The 16182-nt window shown below is 43.4% G+C and overlaps 1 protein-coding gene across 18 annotated transcripts in view; it reads right to left on the bottom strand.

The window, feature by feature from the left end:
- The window catches only part of MCF2L (MCF.2 cell line derived transforming sequence like), a 1277242-nt gene that overhangs the window by 120419 nt on the left and 1140641 nt on the right, over positions 1-16182 (bottom strand). For all 18 annotated transcript variants that reach the window (XM_086934397.1, XM_086934395.1, XM_086934398.1 and 15 more), the window contains one exon: positions 6947-7062. In XM_086934397.1, the coding sequence (XP_086790523.1) occupies positions 6947-7062 (116 nt within the window). The remainder of the gene's footprint in view (positions 1-6946; positions 7063-16182) is intronic.

The following is a 16182-nucleotide window of genomic DNA, read 5'->3' as shown; positions in this document are numbered from 1 at the left end:
GTGCCTGCCTTCAATCTCCATGGAATCAACAGAATTTCATCAGGAGAACAAAGGGATACTATTCCACACCTTACTGAGACCACAGAAAATATTCACCTACACATTTAAAATAGGAAACACAAGTAAAATAAGGCCTTGCAGCAACTGGCTTACTCGAATAGTACAGTTTTGTTTTGCTTTTATATACATCTCTCAACACTGGAAGTTGAGATATAAAGGGACCCATTGAGAGTTCCCCGTAAATCCACTTGGAGAAATTTGGACCGGAATTATATTTCCACTTGGGTTAATTTTTATCATAAATTAAACTTCCCAGAATGGGGAACAGCCTCCTTTACCTGGAATTACGGGGTTGTTTTACAGGTTTCCCTGATTCTGGAGGAGTTCAATGCTCCAGTTTACTAACTGCTCAGAGCAGTTGGTAAATGAGAGCAGTGTGTCACAGAGGATTGTAGTCGGAAGAGTGGTGAGAGACCGGCAAGCTGATGGGCTGCTGTGGGGAGCCTTGCATGCTTCCCTTGACAGCTTACATTGGAATGCACTTGCAATAGGGTGTGGCTGGGCCACCTGAGCAAACCTAGTAAGTATTCCCACAGTAACTGCACGTTTCCAATTCCGTGGTGCTCAAGGGAGAGTGTGCTCTCACAGTGGCTGAGAAAACCCAGTCCTTACAATATACAGACAGTCCCGATCAACCAACTCAAATAACAATTATAAGTAATAAATGGGTTCAAATCTTCTTGTTTTCAGGTCGATTTATTCCTTCAATCAACATTATTTAGTAGTCCCCTGTAGCCAACACGTGTTTCGTCAGGTAGATGTGTGAACATCACTGATTTCATCAGGGCTCATTCAATGTATCATCACGAGTAACTCTAGGAGGTAGTACCTCGGTATACAAATCTTGCCTCTTGTATGAACCCTGTTGTATGACCACTGTTCTCAGGCTGATATACATTGACGCTGGAATGGATAGTTCGAGGAGTACTCTCCTTCATTCAGGTGAATGCATATCAGCCTGAGAACAGTGGTCTACAAGAGGCAAGATTTGTATACTGAGGTACTACCTCCTAGAACATTTGAACCCATTTATTACTTATAATTGTTATTTGAGTTAGTTGCTCTGGACTTTCTGTATGTTGCTTACATTGGAAGTGAGGTGGGAACCAGTCAGGGCCTCTGCTGACTGTCTGCCTCAGGGAAGTATTGGACCCAGTGTCTATACACCTTGTAGTCCTGGGTGTATAAACACAAAGTCACTTGGAGTGAGCAACAGTCGTGTTCCCCTCAGGGATACTGCTCTGGTCAACTTGGACTGAGGGTCAAGTGTCTTTGCTTTTTGAAGTTTTCCACATTTCTGAAAGAGTGCTTTTGACACTGTTGGATGAATAAGGTAACTTTAACCTGCACCAGAAGCCCATGTTTTGAGGGACCTATAGCATTGTTAATTTTGAGTTAATGATATCCTCTGCAAATGCGGGCCATAGAGAAGACGATTGACATTGGGAATGGGAAGAGAATAGTTCTGGAATGTAGGGGGATCCTGCCGAATCCAGGTTCCAGGGTCCGTCGGACTTAGGGAAACTTTCTGAATCTGGCCTGGTGTCATTTTTCAAGACACCGAGACATAATTCAGCAGCGCCCACACTTTGTCGGCATTCTGTTTGGAGTATCAACCTGCAGGCAGCGAGAGGGCTTTTTTATTTTCACTTCCAACAGGGCCCAAAACAAAGGCCTGATTTAATGGGCCAGCAGCCCTTCTTTGGTTCTAGTATCATCCTGGCTGGGAGATATCTGGAGCCGATTACCTAGAGGTCAATGCAATGGAAAGCAACAAAGGCACACAGCTTCTCACTTCACAAACTGTGACTTGGAGGCAGGATTTTTACTTTGTTCAACCCCCTTATGTAAGAGATGTTGCATGCATTGTAAGAATTCAATATTTATATTTGTGCATGAGTAATTACACAAATAATAATTTTTCTAAATGGCACAGACTATTTTATTTATGTATTTTACAGCGCTACTCATCCCTGTGTAGAGTATTTGTTAGAGCACCTTACATCACACATAAAGGCACAATAAATCACACAAGTGTGTAAATCAGTACAGGAAATGTTACCAAAGACAATGAGGGTTATAGAGGGTAGGAATCATATATCGCCCATACTTGGTGACATTTTATGTTAAGAATGAATGATAAAACATACTGCAGTAATGATGGATGTCTGTACTTACAAGATTGTATTACTTTTCAAAGGAACCCTTCTTTGCAATCATAGAATTACAACAGATAGGGAAAAAACATAAGGATCTATTTCCATGACTTACAGTTTGCATGCTACTCCTTGATGCTACTAGATCCAGCACTGTGCTATATTAGAAGGATTGTAACTTATGAATTGAAAGAAACAAAACTATTGTTTCAAATACACTAGCCTCCTTACCTACCTATATAAAATACACATTTGTGATCTGCATGTTACCTATGTGCTTTACAGCAGGCAACTTGCTTCTATGCTTCTTTTTCTAGCCAAAACGGTCACTGGATAAAACAATAACTCTCCCAGAATTGCCTTGACTACTAGAGTCATATCACTGCGATTGATATTCCCCTCAAAATTGCTGGGCACACAAAGATCTCTGCAGAAGGTCTTAACCATGTAGGATTGTAACATGCAGCCTCTTTGTGACCAATGAAGTAAGCTAAAAAAAAATTACTGTCACAAATGTTCTTGTTGCCAATTTCTTTGCAGACTTTTTTTAAAATACACGTATAAGTTAACAGCCAGACTCTGCTTTTCAGACTCCATCCCCGTTCCTCTTCCACACTTTGACCACCAGTTCATGGTTGCCCAGAGTAACGTGTATTAAATTCCAGTACTGGGAGAGAATAAGACCAAAATTAATAAGGCATTATAAAATAATTTCCCCCATGGAGAAATAGAAGATCGCAAACTCCACATGTGAAAAATGTAAAAATGTACATTGACGCAGGTGCAAATGGATACACATGAGTACGTTGGGAAACCTGCAACAGTCATAGCTTCACAGGACTCCATTGCTGAAAAGTCAGAAATGTACTCGAAATGTAGGAAAACCCATACACAGGTAAATCATTCACATATTAAAAGTCACTTTTCCGAATTGAGGTCCACTGTAGGAAGCTAGTTATTATTGGCAGCTGTAGATGGACTAACTATTGAAATCTTTTGCTTCATTTAGGCTATATGTTTGCATATTTCTCATCCATTAATTGCTGTGTTTGCAAGAGGCCATTTTTCATACTTTTTAACCTGCAAACAATTTATTACGTTTTTTGCTTTGGACCAGTAAATGTTGCCTGCTTTCTATTTCAGAGTACTATATTGGACACATAATTGGATTTGGAGTCCAGTGTCTCCAAGGTCTTTGACCATTCCATCAATTTCATTTCATTATTCTTTATTTCGGTTAAACAACCTTAAAAGAATGCAGTACAATACATTTTAAAACATTACAATACAATATATATATCTACACAGTACCGGGTTAAGGATTAAAAGAGAACTAGCAGCAAGATCCTTCTCAGTTAAATCGACACACATATATTTGAGGAACACTTAATAAATAGCAGTTCATGAAGTTTAAAAATAATATTATAGAGCAATAAAAACAAGGCACCAGGGAACACTAAGATCAGGCCAGTTCCTATTGTCATTATTCTAGTTCGATTTACAATATAAGTCTAGATCATATTCAGTTACATACACCACTTGGTAGTAATAATATCAGTTGGGTTACATTAATAGTTACATATTGCACACATGTTCCAGTAAAGTTTACATATGTGTGATTAGTTCAAATACAATAAGGCACAAGTCAGGATACCTTTCAGCTACTCGACTACAATCATGCTGCCTCGCAGTTCACATTTTATGGCCTTTTCTCTTCCTAACTATCCCTACTGATAAGAGGAAGCAGCTCAAACTGAATACTATTGGGCGTGCAGTATCTCCTTTAAACACTCTTTCGCCATCTTTGATGTGGCGAAGACCCAGGAGTTGGCATATGGGTTTTAGCCATTTTTTCCTCGCATGTAAGTAAGCGGAGCATATGAATAGCACATGGGACTCATCTTCCCTTAGGCCCATCTCACATAATTCACATAAACCAGATCCAGTACTACCTCCTGGTCCTTTATTGCAGTGCCATTTCGAAGTCCTAGATTTAATTTGAAGGGCACTATAGCGAAATTTTAAGTATAACGATTTGGCCATAGGTGGGTAGATTTCGTCCATAAAGGATTCTAGTTTCATATCCATTTTTAATTCGAAGAACCTGAGGGTCAGAGTTCCCAGGTTGGGATTTCTCAACACAGAATCTTTAATATATTCCCAATACCTATTCTTTAGCAATTTCTTGGAATTATTGGTCATTGAATCCGGGTCTGACCATAATCTACTTAACCCCAGCTTTATAAACCATTTTTCGATGTAGGCCAACCATATTAAGCATGTGGAATTTTTTTATTGCCATTATCTCCTTTAAAGCCTCTCTGTAGTCCACTAACTCGTCAGTGGACCAGAGACGAACCCAGTATAACAATGGGCGCAATGCAGCGTGGTCATCTGATCGACGAAAATTAAGATCCCATACAACCGGAGTAAGGGGAGTAGAGACAGGTACACCTAGCAGCTGTCTAATGAATTTGTTTTCCTGGACTGAGAACGTGCCTTTTGAAGTATGTCCCCAAAGTTCTGCACCATAAAGGGAAGCAGATTGTGCTTTATATTTGAGCAGACTGATTGCTGGAGTAACTGATTTGTAGTGACTATTTTTGTGTTTCCTTAAAATAGGTGCTTGATTCTGAACTAGTCTGATCTTTGAGGTTTCTAATTGAGATTTCCAAGATATTTTACTATCTAAGGTGATACTCAGGTACTTAAAACTTTGGACTTCTTCAATTTTTTCATTGTTTATAGAAAAAGTTTTATTAAAACCTTTATGTGGGTTGATTGTCATGACCTTAGTTTTGGACGAATTAATTTCGAGCTTCTTGTCCTGACAATACAACTTAAATTTATTAAGAAGGTTCTGGAGTCCTTTAGGGGTTTGGGAAATTAAAATGGTATCATCCGCAAATAATATTCCATCAATTAGGTAGCGGCTGAATCAGAGCCAGTGCCTGGGTTTCAGTGAAAGGTAGTGTTGTATCTATTGTTTTACTGGTCAATTTGGAACACTAAACTGATCGGTCTTTCAGACTAAGTAAGGTACCTTCAGGTCAGCTTTAATGGGAATTTGAACAGTGGAATCTGAAGAGTTTCACTGAATACAACAGCACAAGGCTTTCAGCTATAAACACTGGCACAAGTCCACCTCTGTCAACATTCCACTACCCTAATCTAAAGCATTTGCATCTCCGTTTTAGGGGTGAAGACCCAAAGACTAAGTAACCATGGCAGGAAGGTGGCAGAGCGTCCCGAGTCCTGTCTAAGTCTCTGTCTAGTTACATTACAGGAGCACACTAGTTTATCCAAGCAGAGGAGGGGGCAGCACACATTTTGCTCTAACTCCTCCAGTTTCAACAGTAGAAGAAAGATTCAATATCATGGTGGAATAAAATGTCCTGCACGGCCCCACTGACACCTGTCAATTATTGACAGTGGGAGTTAGGGGAGGAAGGGAAAGGTTCAGAAAACTGTTGTAAAGATTTGCATCCTTAGTCTCCTGCAAGGGTTTGTTTTCACTTGGACATGCTGCCCTCATAATGGAGAATGCTATTATTACCTTACAACCTGCCACAGCTATGTATGTTATTGAAGGCCTTTTGCCTTTCAAGCTCAGCTATGGGCAACAAAATGGTGTGGGCCTTTGAGGTCTTGTGTAGTACACTGCTGCTTGCATTAAGGATATTCTAGATTTAGAAGCTTTTATCCCTTTTTCGGTTTCAGTTATCTTCCTGCCTTTTCCTATAGTTGATGTCCTTTGCTCCGGTTATCTGCTCCTCACTCTTTAGTTACTTTGTAGCCCACCTTGGTTGCCTCTTTTGTTTCTGGTTTCACTGAGCTTGTCCTGATCTATTTTGTCTGCAGCTTTACCCTGCTTTGCTTGTTACAGTGCCTTGTATGCATGTGCTCGTCCTGCCTTATTTTTTCTCAAGTATTTTCTTGATGCCTTGCTCTTGTATGTTTTCTCCAGGTTTTAGATTCCAGTTCTTAGGCTTCATTCAGTGTTTTGCTTTGCCCTTTTGTCTTTCTAGCCCCATGCATGCATTCCACTTTCTTCTGCCTTGCTGACTTAGAGTAGTTTTCTCTCTGGTGCTCAGCGTTTTCTCTTGGGCACTTAGTGTTTGGTTAAGTGTACTATTTTGTTCTCACCTGTCTTTCTGTATTTCTTCTGTACAGGGGTTGGCTCCTGGATTAAGGGAGGTAAATGCTTCATCATCCAGTGTCTTGTGTTACATGTTGTCTTAAATGCCTGACAGGTGACAGCTGGATCCATAGGGCTTCTCTCTTGTATGTACAATCAATATTTGTTTGTGCTCTATGATCAGATACAGAATCACTTCTGTAAGAATAATCTGCAGCGGCATTGAGTTTCTCCATCACCGTGGGCCGTTCTGAGCTTTAAATGAGCATAACTCTAATGACAAACCGATGTGTTGTCAAGTTACTGTATTCTTCCTCTGCACATATTAGGGTTGTCTTGCCTTCTCTGTTCTCTTTCCGTTTCTGCCTCTTACCCCGTTGTGCCTGCTCTTTTGTGGTGTACGTCAGTCTGTGCTCCTCTCTCCCAGTGCACTAACTCGTTGCTGATGTAGTCTGATATTTCTTGAACTCCAGGGGTTCCCACGTGTGTGCCATAACAGGATTCTATTTAGAAACAGGTGTGTTGGAACATATCTGGAAAATCGCGATTAAAACCACTTCTGAAAAAAAGGAATTGGTGAAAAACGACCAACCTGTTGTGAAAATGATAGATTTCCTCCATATTGCCGAATAACACATCCTTCTTGTTTTGGAGCGTGGGTGAAATGAGATGCATTATTAAAGGGTTGTCCATCTCAGCAGCATAGCCCTGTGGAAAATCAGACATTTAGACGGTCACAAATCAATTCCGCTTTTAGGGGCAGGCCTGCTAGAAGCTGATAAACGTGAGCAGTCGTGCAAAACGAATTCCTGCCGGATTATGCATTTCTCTTTATCATGGCTTAGGATTCAACAAAAGTTAAGTCACACACCTAAACGTTCAAGAAATGTCAATTACAAAATATTCAGTTTTTAGAGTAAGTAAGTCATGTAAATGTTACGGCACGCTTAGATTACGGTTTCAGAATAATCCAGTTCAATTACATTTAAATGTATTTGGTTCAAGAGCCTACTTTGACACAGACAAATAAAGGTGCCATCAAAATTAAAATTTTAACAGAATTTGGAAAGTTCTACATAAAGTATAGCTTACATGCAATAACATTATTTTTATAAGAGGAGTACTAATATTTTACACATGTTTATATTTGATGTCGTTGGGCTATATTCAATCAAATGTTATTTATCAAGAATATTATGCAAATTTTATAAAACCGAAATATGTTTGCTTAATTACAATGTCAAACTAACATAAGCATTATGAAATGCAATTCTTTTGGCTATGTCATAACAGAAAAAAGTTTTTGATGTACGACTATGATTCTGGAAGGTAGTTATCTTGAAAGTACATTATTGTTCGGAATGATGTGCATGTAAGAGAGGGACCAAAAGCATGTGTGTTGTTAACAGTTACGTTAAGGCAAACAATCCTTCCTTTCTTTTGCAGCTTGTTGACTCAGTATCACCTCTGAACCCTGACATGTGCAAAGCTATCTCTATCCCCAGCACATTTCGCGACTGCCCTCTCCCACCGCGACATTAGAGCTATGAACCTTAGCATCTCCCTGTACAAATCCCCTTTAGCTGCAACTACATCCAAGACTTAGTCCCTGTCCGGCATCAAGTACTCAATGCTGAGCACTGTGATTAGTAGTATGTGATTTTCCAGCATCCATCTGCACAGGAAGTCACATCCCTGGATTTCCCATCATCCATCTGCACAGGCAATTACATCACTGGAATTCCCATCATCTATCAGCACAGGAAGTGGCATCACTGTTTTCCCACCAAAACTGCCTGTAAAAGAAGAAGCCAAGTAAGAGGACTCATTTCCATCATCCATATGCACAGGAAGTGGCATCTCTGGATTTCCCATCAGCCAGCGACACAGGAAGTGCCATCACTCCCCTCCCTGGACCCACTTAATAGCTGCCACAGCACATGTGCTCCAAAGGCAGGCCCATCTGCACTTTGACCCCCTCCAGCGGCAGGACCCATGGTCCTCCTCCCTCCCGCCAGGACCCTGCTTTGAACCTCGTGCCCTCAACCCCAGCCAGTGCTCCACATGCTGCTACCTCATCCCACTGCACCGCCAATGGAGTGTTTTCCTGCGCTTACTGCAAGTTTTTATGGACTAACCCACACCCAATACTCCACACACACACACACACACCAACAGCACCCAACACCCTACTCTCTCTCACTCATTGACCCACAACTACTTACACAACATTATACACTCGCATGCCTACTCCTCAACAACCACTGACTCACAAAAAATACCAGAGAGTGCAGGAATCTGCTGCAAGACAATGCCCCAGACCTACTTTTCCTCACAGAAACCTGGCTGAACCCTTCAATTCGCACCTGACATCGCCACTTCCACCCTCGGCTAAAAGATCGCCAGGCAAGACAGACTTCCCAAGCCCAGAGGCAAAACTGCCGTCATTAACAAGAACACCATCCGCTGCACCGCTTCCATGTACATGCCATCCTCCATCATGCAACACCTATCATTCAAACTCCACGCCACAGCCAACTTCACATTATGCAGCATTCTCATCTGCAGACCACAGGGACAATGCACCAACTTCATCAACTCCTTCACTAACTCTGTTGCATCACTTGTTCTAGAGGCTAGCAATTACATTCTACTATGAGACCTGAACTTCCATGTGGAGGACCCCAGCGATCCAAATCAAAAGCATTCATCAAAGATCTTGGAAGCCTGGGCCTCACCCAATGAGTGAAGAGACCTTCCCATGTCACTGGATGCCTCCTGGACCCTATTTTTACCGCCTTGGACAACATCAGAGTCAACAAGCCCTCACCAGTCTCCTGTACACATCACACCCTCATCTAGGTCAGCATTCCTGTCCCAGTCCAGTGCACACGCACATCCGCCAGACCAGCCTGCAGAAACCGAAACAGCATCACTGTCAAGGACTGGAATCTACTCTCAACACCCACCGAACAGAACAGAGCAACAGCCACCCAAAGCCAACAAGAATTTTTAACAACTGTATCACCTCCTGCACGGACTACCTTGCCCCCCTCAAACACAGAAATATAAAAATGTGTAGACCCCAAGCCACATGGTACGCAGAGGAACTCAGACTGATGAAAAGGCACTGCAAACAACCACAGCACAAATGGAAAATGAGCCAAGACAATACAGAATCCTGCTATGATTCACTACCACCAAATGATCTGGACCACCAATTGTGCTGCTCTTTTAGACTACATCAATGCCAGCATCAACAGAAGCAAATAAATCTTTGCTATTGTTAAGTATTTCACCTAACCAGCGGCTACCTGCAACTTGATCACCCATCCGCAGGTCCGCTGAAACAATCTCTTAGTTCTTCACCAACAAAATCACTGCCATTTACAGCAACATCAACCATCAACCAGACCAGACCAGACAGACCACGCCAAACACCTCCCGACCGTATCCAACGAACCAATGCTAACCAAATGGGCAGCCAACACCCCCAGAAGAAACCACTGCCATCATAACGTCCATCCACTTAGCTCCACCACTACTACTCCAGAGAAATGCAAGCCATCAGCGCCATGGTCACTCACATTCCATTTGCCTCCACCTCTTCTGCTACCTTTCCAAATACTTGGAAACATGAAACTGTCATCCCATTTTGGACGAAACACTCTGCAGACCCTCCAATGATCACCAACTATAGGCTGATCTCCCTGATACAGTTCCCAGCCAAGGTCTTGGAGAAAATCATCAACAGATGCCTTATCAAATACCTTAATGACCACCAACTTCTCAACACCACTCAGTCTGGTTTCAGACCCAACTACCGCACGGAAACTGCCCTCATCGCTGTCACGGTTGACAACTGCCTAACTCTGGACAGAAGAGACATGTCGGCCCTTATCCTCTTGGTCTTTTCTGCAGCATTTGATATGGTCACCCACCTCATTCTCATCCAACGCCTACACATCGGAATCCAAGGACACGCACTTTGATGGATCTGCTCCTTCATGATTGAAGGACCTAGTCAGTCAGTCAGTCTGGCAATGTACACCATGGATGCCTGCCACCTCATCTGCAGGGGTTCTGCAAGGATTCTTCCTGTGCCCTATCCTCTTCAACGCATACATGATCCCTCCAGCCAGCATCATCCACTTGCACGATGGCAATGTCCTCTCCTACACTGACCACATGAAACTCATTCTCTCACTTCAGGGCTTAGACGCTTAGTACCCGGATCAAGTTCAATGCCTGCATGACTGAAATCTCCCACTAGATGAAGACCAACTGTCAAAAGCTGAACTCCAGAATTGTGATCTACATGAAGAGCACTTTATTATGGGACTCCACCAGGTGACCAATAGAGATAGGACCGACACCCACCCCCATCGCCCGTGCCAAGAACCTCTGGTTCCTCATTAGCAGCAAACTCAAAATGACCACCCAAGTCAACGCAGTTGCTGTCTCATGCTTCCATACCCTGAATATGCTGAGGAAAATTTTCAAGTGGCTCCCAGTCAGGACCTGGAAAAATGTCATGCACGCCTTGTTCACAAGCAAGCTGGACTACCTGAAAACCTATGCCAGGATCAACAACAAACTCACCAAAAGGCTGCAGACCTGGCAGCCCAAATCACTTTCAACATTCCACAATGCACTCACATCACAACACACCTAAAGGAGCTCCATTAGCTCAATCCAAACTCCTCACCATCACTTTCAATGCACTGCTAACAGTGGCCAAGCATATCTCAACAATTGCATCTGCTTTTACAAACCTTCCAGGCACCTCCTCTCCTCCGGACTTCTACTTGCACACATCCACCGCATACAGAAAATCAGATCCAGCAGTCGAGTCTTTTCTAACATTGCTACTAAATCGTGGAACAAACTACCAATACACATAAGAGGCTCTTCCTCACTTTTGAAGTCCTCAAGAAGCAGAAGACTTAGCTTTTCGAGCAGTTCCAATAGGCTCTAGGTTTGGCTAGGCTCACACCTACTCCTTGCCAGGATACCTTCTTAGGTGATAATGCCTTCTACAATCTGCATTATATAACATAGCAGCTCTTAGCAGAGGCAGGGACTGAAAACCTGACCATTTGACCATGGGAATACATGGCACAAAAACTCAGAAGCACCTGGAATAAGCCTCTTGGGGAGATCAATGCTACTCATAGCACTGATTGCCAACTTTCCCTTTCAATCACCTTTCCTTTCAGGTGCCATAATGCTGCTCCTGCTGGTCAACTCCTCTTCCCAATCTCCTGCAACTGAAGGTTTTTTATAGACAGTTTGACCCTCTTGCTCACAAGGATCAGACAGCAAATCATCTTGAGTCAAGGACTGGATGCAGAGATGGCCTGTTGAGTACCCTTTTCGATTGCCTGAGCAAAGGGCACTCCTCCCAGTAGCCCTGGTACCTACCTCATCATAGACAGATGTTGATCGAATTACTTATGGTACTGGTGGGTAAACCATCCTACATGGACTCCTTTTCATCTTCAATTTCAAATATGTCTAGTCTAGCGAGGCTCACTGTGGTTCAGCAACTAAGTTAAGGTTCTACCTGGGCACTCTCCCTTTCCATATTGTCTAGCAGCTACATAGTTGTATAGGTATTTCACCTCTCTGTCTAATATCATACCCAAAGAAAGACACTGCTAGATGGCCTGGTACGAGCTCTCTCTTCTAAAGCAAGTGAAACTGTTTCTTCCAGCAAGCTACTTCATTGCTGTTTAAGAGATTATACTTTCACATCTAAATGGCAGTAACACCCAGCTCCATGGCCTCTGAGATTCCCCACTGGAACTCGTTAAGGGCCTCCTACATGCCACATAATGTCTCATCCACGGTCTGAAGAAATATGATGACATCATCCCCATCCTGATGGAACTTCATTGTCTCTACTTGCCAGGCAGCAGCATCTTCAAATCCAGTGGCATCATTTACAAAGGCATCATAACTTTCGCCCTTGGTTATCTTGCTGACAAGCACATCATCTCTGATGGTTTTCTGCACACTCGCAGCCAGAAGATCATAAGACAGAGTGAAACAAAAGGGGATGATGGACGGAGCGTTTGAGCAAATCAAACACTCACCCCCAGTCAACTGATCTGGGTTTAATCCATCACCATTCTTTAGCTCACTCAGCCACCCCAGTTCAGACATGGCCATATGCAAATCAGTCTGACCCTGTGCCTCATGGGAACAGTCCAGCCCTAACTGCCAAGCCATGTCTTACCTGGACCGGAAACAAGCATCCTGGGACCGGTTTCAGATTCATAATCCTCATCAGCCAGGCTATCTTGAATCCAGTGAGCAAGGGACTCACGTCTGAGCATACCCTGCTAACTTAAGGCGAACAAAGCGAAAGAAAAGGGGATGATGGACGGAGCGTTTGAGCAAATCAAAGACTCACCCCCAGTCAACTGATCTGGGTTTAATCCATCACCATTCTTTAGCTCACTCAGCCACCCCAGTTCAGACATGGCCATATGCAAAACAGTCTGACCCTGTGCCTCATGGGAACAGTCCAGCCCGAACTGGCAAGCCATGTCTTCCCTGGACCGGAAACAAGCATCCTGGGATCGGTTTCGGATTCATAATCCTCATCAGCCAGGCTATCTTGAATCCAGTGGCCAAGTGAGCAAGGGTCTCACATCTGAGCATACCCTGCCAACTTAGGGCGAACAAAGCGAAACAGAAGGGGATGATGGACGGAGCGTTTGAGCAAACCAAACACTCATCCCCAGTCAACTGATCTGGGTTTAATCCATTACCATTCTTTAGCTCACTCAGCCACCCCATTTCAGGCATGGCCATATGCAAAACAGTCTGACCCTGTGCCTCATGGGAACAGTCCAGCCCGAACTGCCAAGCCATGTCTTCCCTGGACCGGAAACAAGCATCCTGGGACCGGTTTCGGATTCATAATCCTCATCAGCCAGGCTATCTTGAATCCAGTGGCCATGTGAGCAAGGGACTCACGTCTGAGCATACCCTGCCAACTTAGGGCGAACAAAGCGAAACAAAAGGGGATGATGGACGGAACGTTTGAGCAAATCAAACACTCACCCCCTGTCAACTGATCTGGGTTTAATCCATCACCATTCTTTAGCTACCTCAGCCACCCCAGTTCAGACATGGCCATATGCAAATCAGTCTGACCATGTGCCTTATGGGAACAGTCCAGCCCGAACTGCCAAGCCATGTCTTCCCTGGACCAGAAACAAGCATCCTGGGACCGGTTTTGGATTCATAATCCTCATCAGCCAGGCTATCTTGAATCCAGTGGCCAAGTGAGCAAGGGACTCACGTCTGAGCATACCTTGCCAACTTAGGGCGAACAAAGCGAAACAAAAGGGGATGATGGACGGAGCGTTTGAGCAAATCAAACACTCACCCCCAGTCAACTGTACCCAGGATCTGGAACAACATCCCCGTATTCATGAGAATTACCCCCAGCGCCTCCAGCGCTTCAACAATTTAGAAGTGTTAGACTCCCCTCGGTCTTTACAGAATGCTGCATCGCAATGCATTAAACATCCACAACCCAGCTATCTCTCCTATTACTCATTGACTTTATGCTCGTCTTTGCTATGTTCAGTTCTCTGCAGCCTTTTGTCTAGGTCCGCACCACAGAAATACAATTTTTATGCATACATACCACCTCATACAAAAGGACATGTTTGAGATCGCAAACAAGAAGTCAACTCATCAAAAAATCAGGGGCAGACGGTGTTATACCGTATGTATTAATGACCGTAATATTCCTATTACTTAGTATGTCCTGCACAATAAGGAAGCAATGCCCTCTGAATAATCAACTGTACATTTAGGTCTAAATACATGACCCCTTCTTATCAGCATAGCCTCTCCTCTTGAGTAAACATTATAGGAATGGCAGAATCAAGTGTACCCTAAGGGCTAGCAACGGTCCTTTCTGTTCCTGAAACCAGGTGGGTTTCATGAAATAAAACAATACTAGTATTGTGTCTGTTGAGACCCGCCTAACCTACCTGTGGTTATTAAGCCCCCTGATGTTCCAGGAAACCATGCATTTTTGAGGGGGGTCAACATTTGTAGTTGTCTCTTCTTTTTATCTTTTATAAGACCATTATCTTCCTCTCGGCTGCATTTTCCACCAATTACCCAGTGCTGGAATGTCCGCCTGTGATATGATCTGAACATTTTCTGTTGCTCCATTTCCCATGTAACATGAACCCAACCCATACCACACAACTCCCACACTGAATATCACAACTTCCATTGAATTTACCCACCACGTGTACTCAGTGCTTAATTTGCTAAAAAATAAAAGTGCTAGGGCCCTCGTTAGGAGGCCGTTGCACCCCACACCACCCATTGACCCTGCAAGGACTGCCAATGACAGTACAAGCACAACTACCGATCAAACGTCTACAAGTCTAACAATTTAGACTATTCCAGGCCACCCTGAGCTATAAAAATGGCATGAGCAGCAAGTATTGTTCTTTTTATAATGAATATTAACTGTTTGTTCTGCTCATCTCAACATTGGACAGACAGCTCCACTATGTGGTAGACTGTCACTAGAGCAGGTGCTGATAATTTAGTGCTGGTGCTGAACACCATAAACCTTTGGTTTAAATGAAGCACTGCATGTTCTATAACCAAACTGTTTATGAAAATCAAGATGCTGAATATGCATCAACTCTGTATCATAATTACAGATGCTGTTCTACCACCAGACCAAGAAGCTCAGTTTAGTGAGCTGGCAAAGGTGTATTATAGATTGGTCCAAGCAATCTCCACAAGTAATCCAGAAATAGAACAAATGCATCCCACTATAATTTCAGAGGTTGTGGTTCGTATCTTGCTACTTGTCCACAAAATCCTGATGTCATATTTGAGCACTAGAGAGGGCAATCCCTCAATCACAAGCACCCCAGGTCAGCTGAATCTCCTAATATTGTTATTGCAAGGATCTGAGTATTCACTATCACTAAAAACACAATCCTTTGAGTCGCTGCAGGGGACTACCTCATCCAAAACCAAAATGGTGTCACGCAACAGAACCACTAGCCAAATGGTACTCGTCACCTGTTTATGGAGTCGGGGTAAGAGGCTATATTATCTTGCATATCTCCCAGGTATGCCGTACCACGCATCCGAAGAGCCACCGCCGGAGGCAGATCCTTCTCCTACCTGGCGGCCAAGACATGGAACTCCCTCCCCATCCACCTTCGGCTGACCCAGGACCATCTCGCCTTCAGGAGACAACTCAAGACCTGGCTGTTCGAGCAGTAGCGGACCCCTTCCCCCAAGCGCCTTGAGACCCTTCCGGGTGAGTAGTGCACTATACAAGTGTTATGATTGATTGATTGATTATTGCACACCTCGCGCTAATCACATAACATGCAGGCCTAAACACTGAAAATCAAAGTAGTAGCACACAATTCCTCCGGGGGGACAACTTTCAACCACTAAGGATAAACATCTTCTCACATGAAAGGCATATGTAGATCTGCTGCGTTATCTTTAGGGACAGTACTAAAGTGTCACTCAATATCATTTACTTTTAAGGCAGAACATATTTACAATGCAGCACTCCACCTCAAGTTTAAGCCTTCTCTAATATCAGGGCCTTCTGTATTCCGTCCCAGACTGCTCTTTTGCTTGTTAAGTATGGTGGTGGGAAGCACCACCCCTCCATATCTTAACTGAGGGTATTTCAATTCAATATGGTGTTTGTGAATTCTTTAGGGGAAGGCAGTGTAACCCTGGGTTTGAGCCATGAGCTGTCAGGCTCACCTCCTTGTCAGGTGCATCTGTAATTTCCGTCGTGGG

The sequence above is a fragment of the Lissotriton vulgaris genome, chromosome 8 (assembly GCF_964263255.1).
Source record: "Lissotriton vulgaris chromosome 8, aLisVul1.2, whole genome shotgun sequence".
NCBI lineage: Eukaryota > Metazoa > Chordata > Amphibia > Caudata > Salamandridae > Lissotriton > Lissotriton vulgaris.
This window is presented reverse-complemented; position numbering and strand designations above follow the sequence as displayed.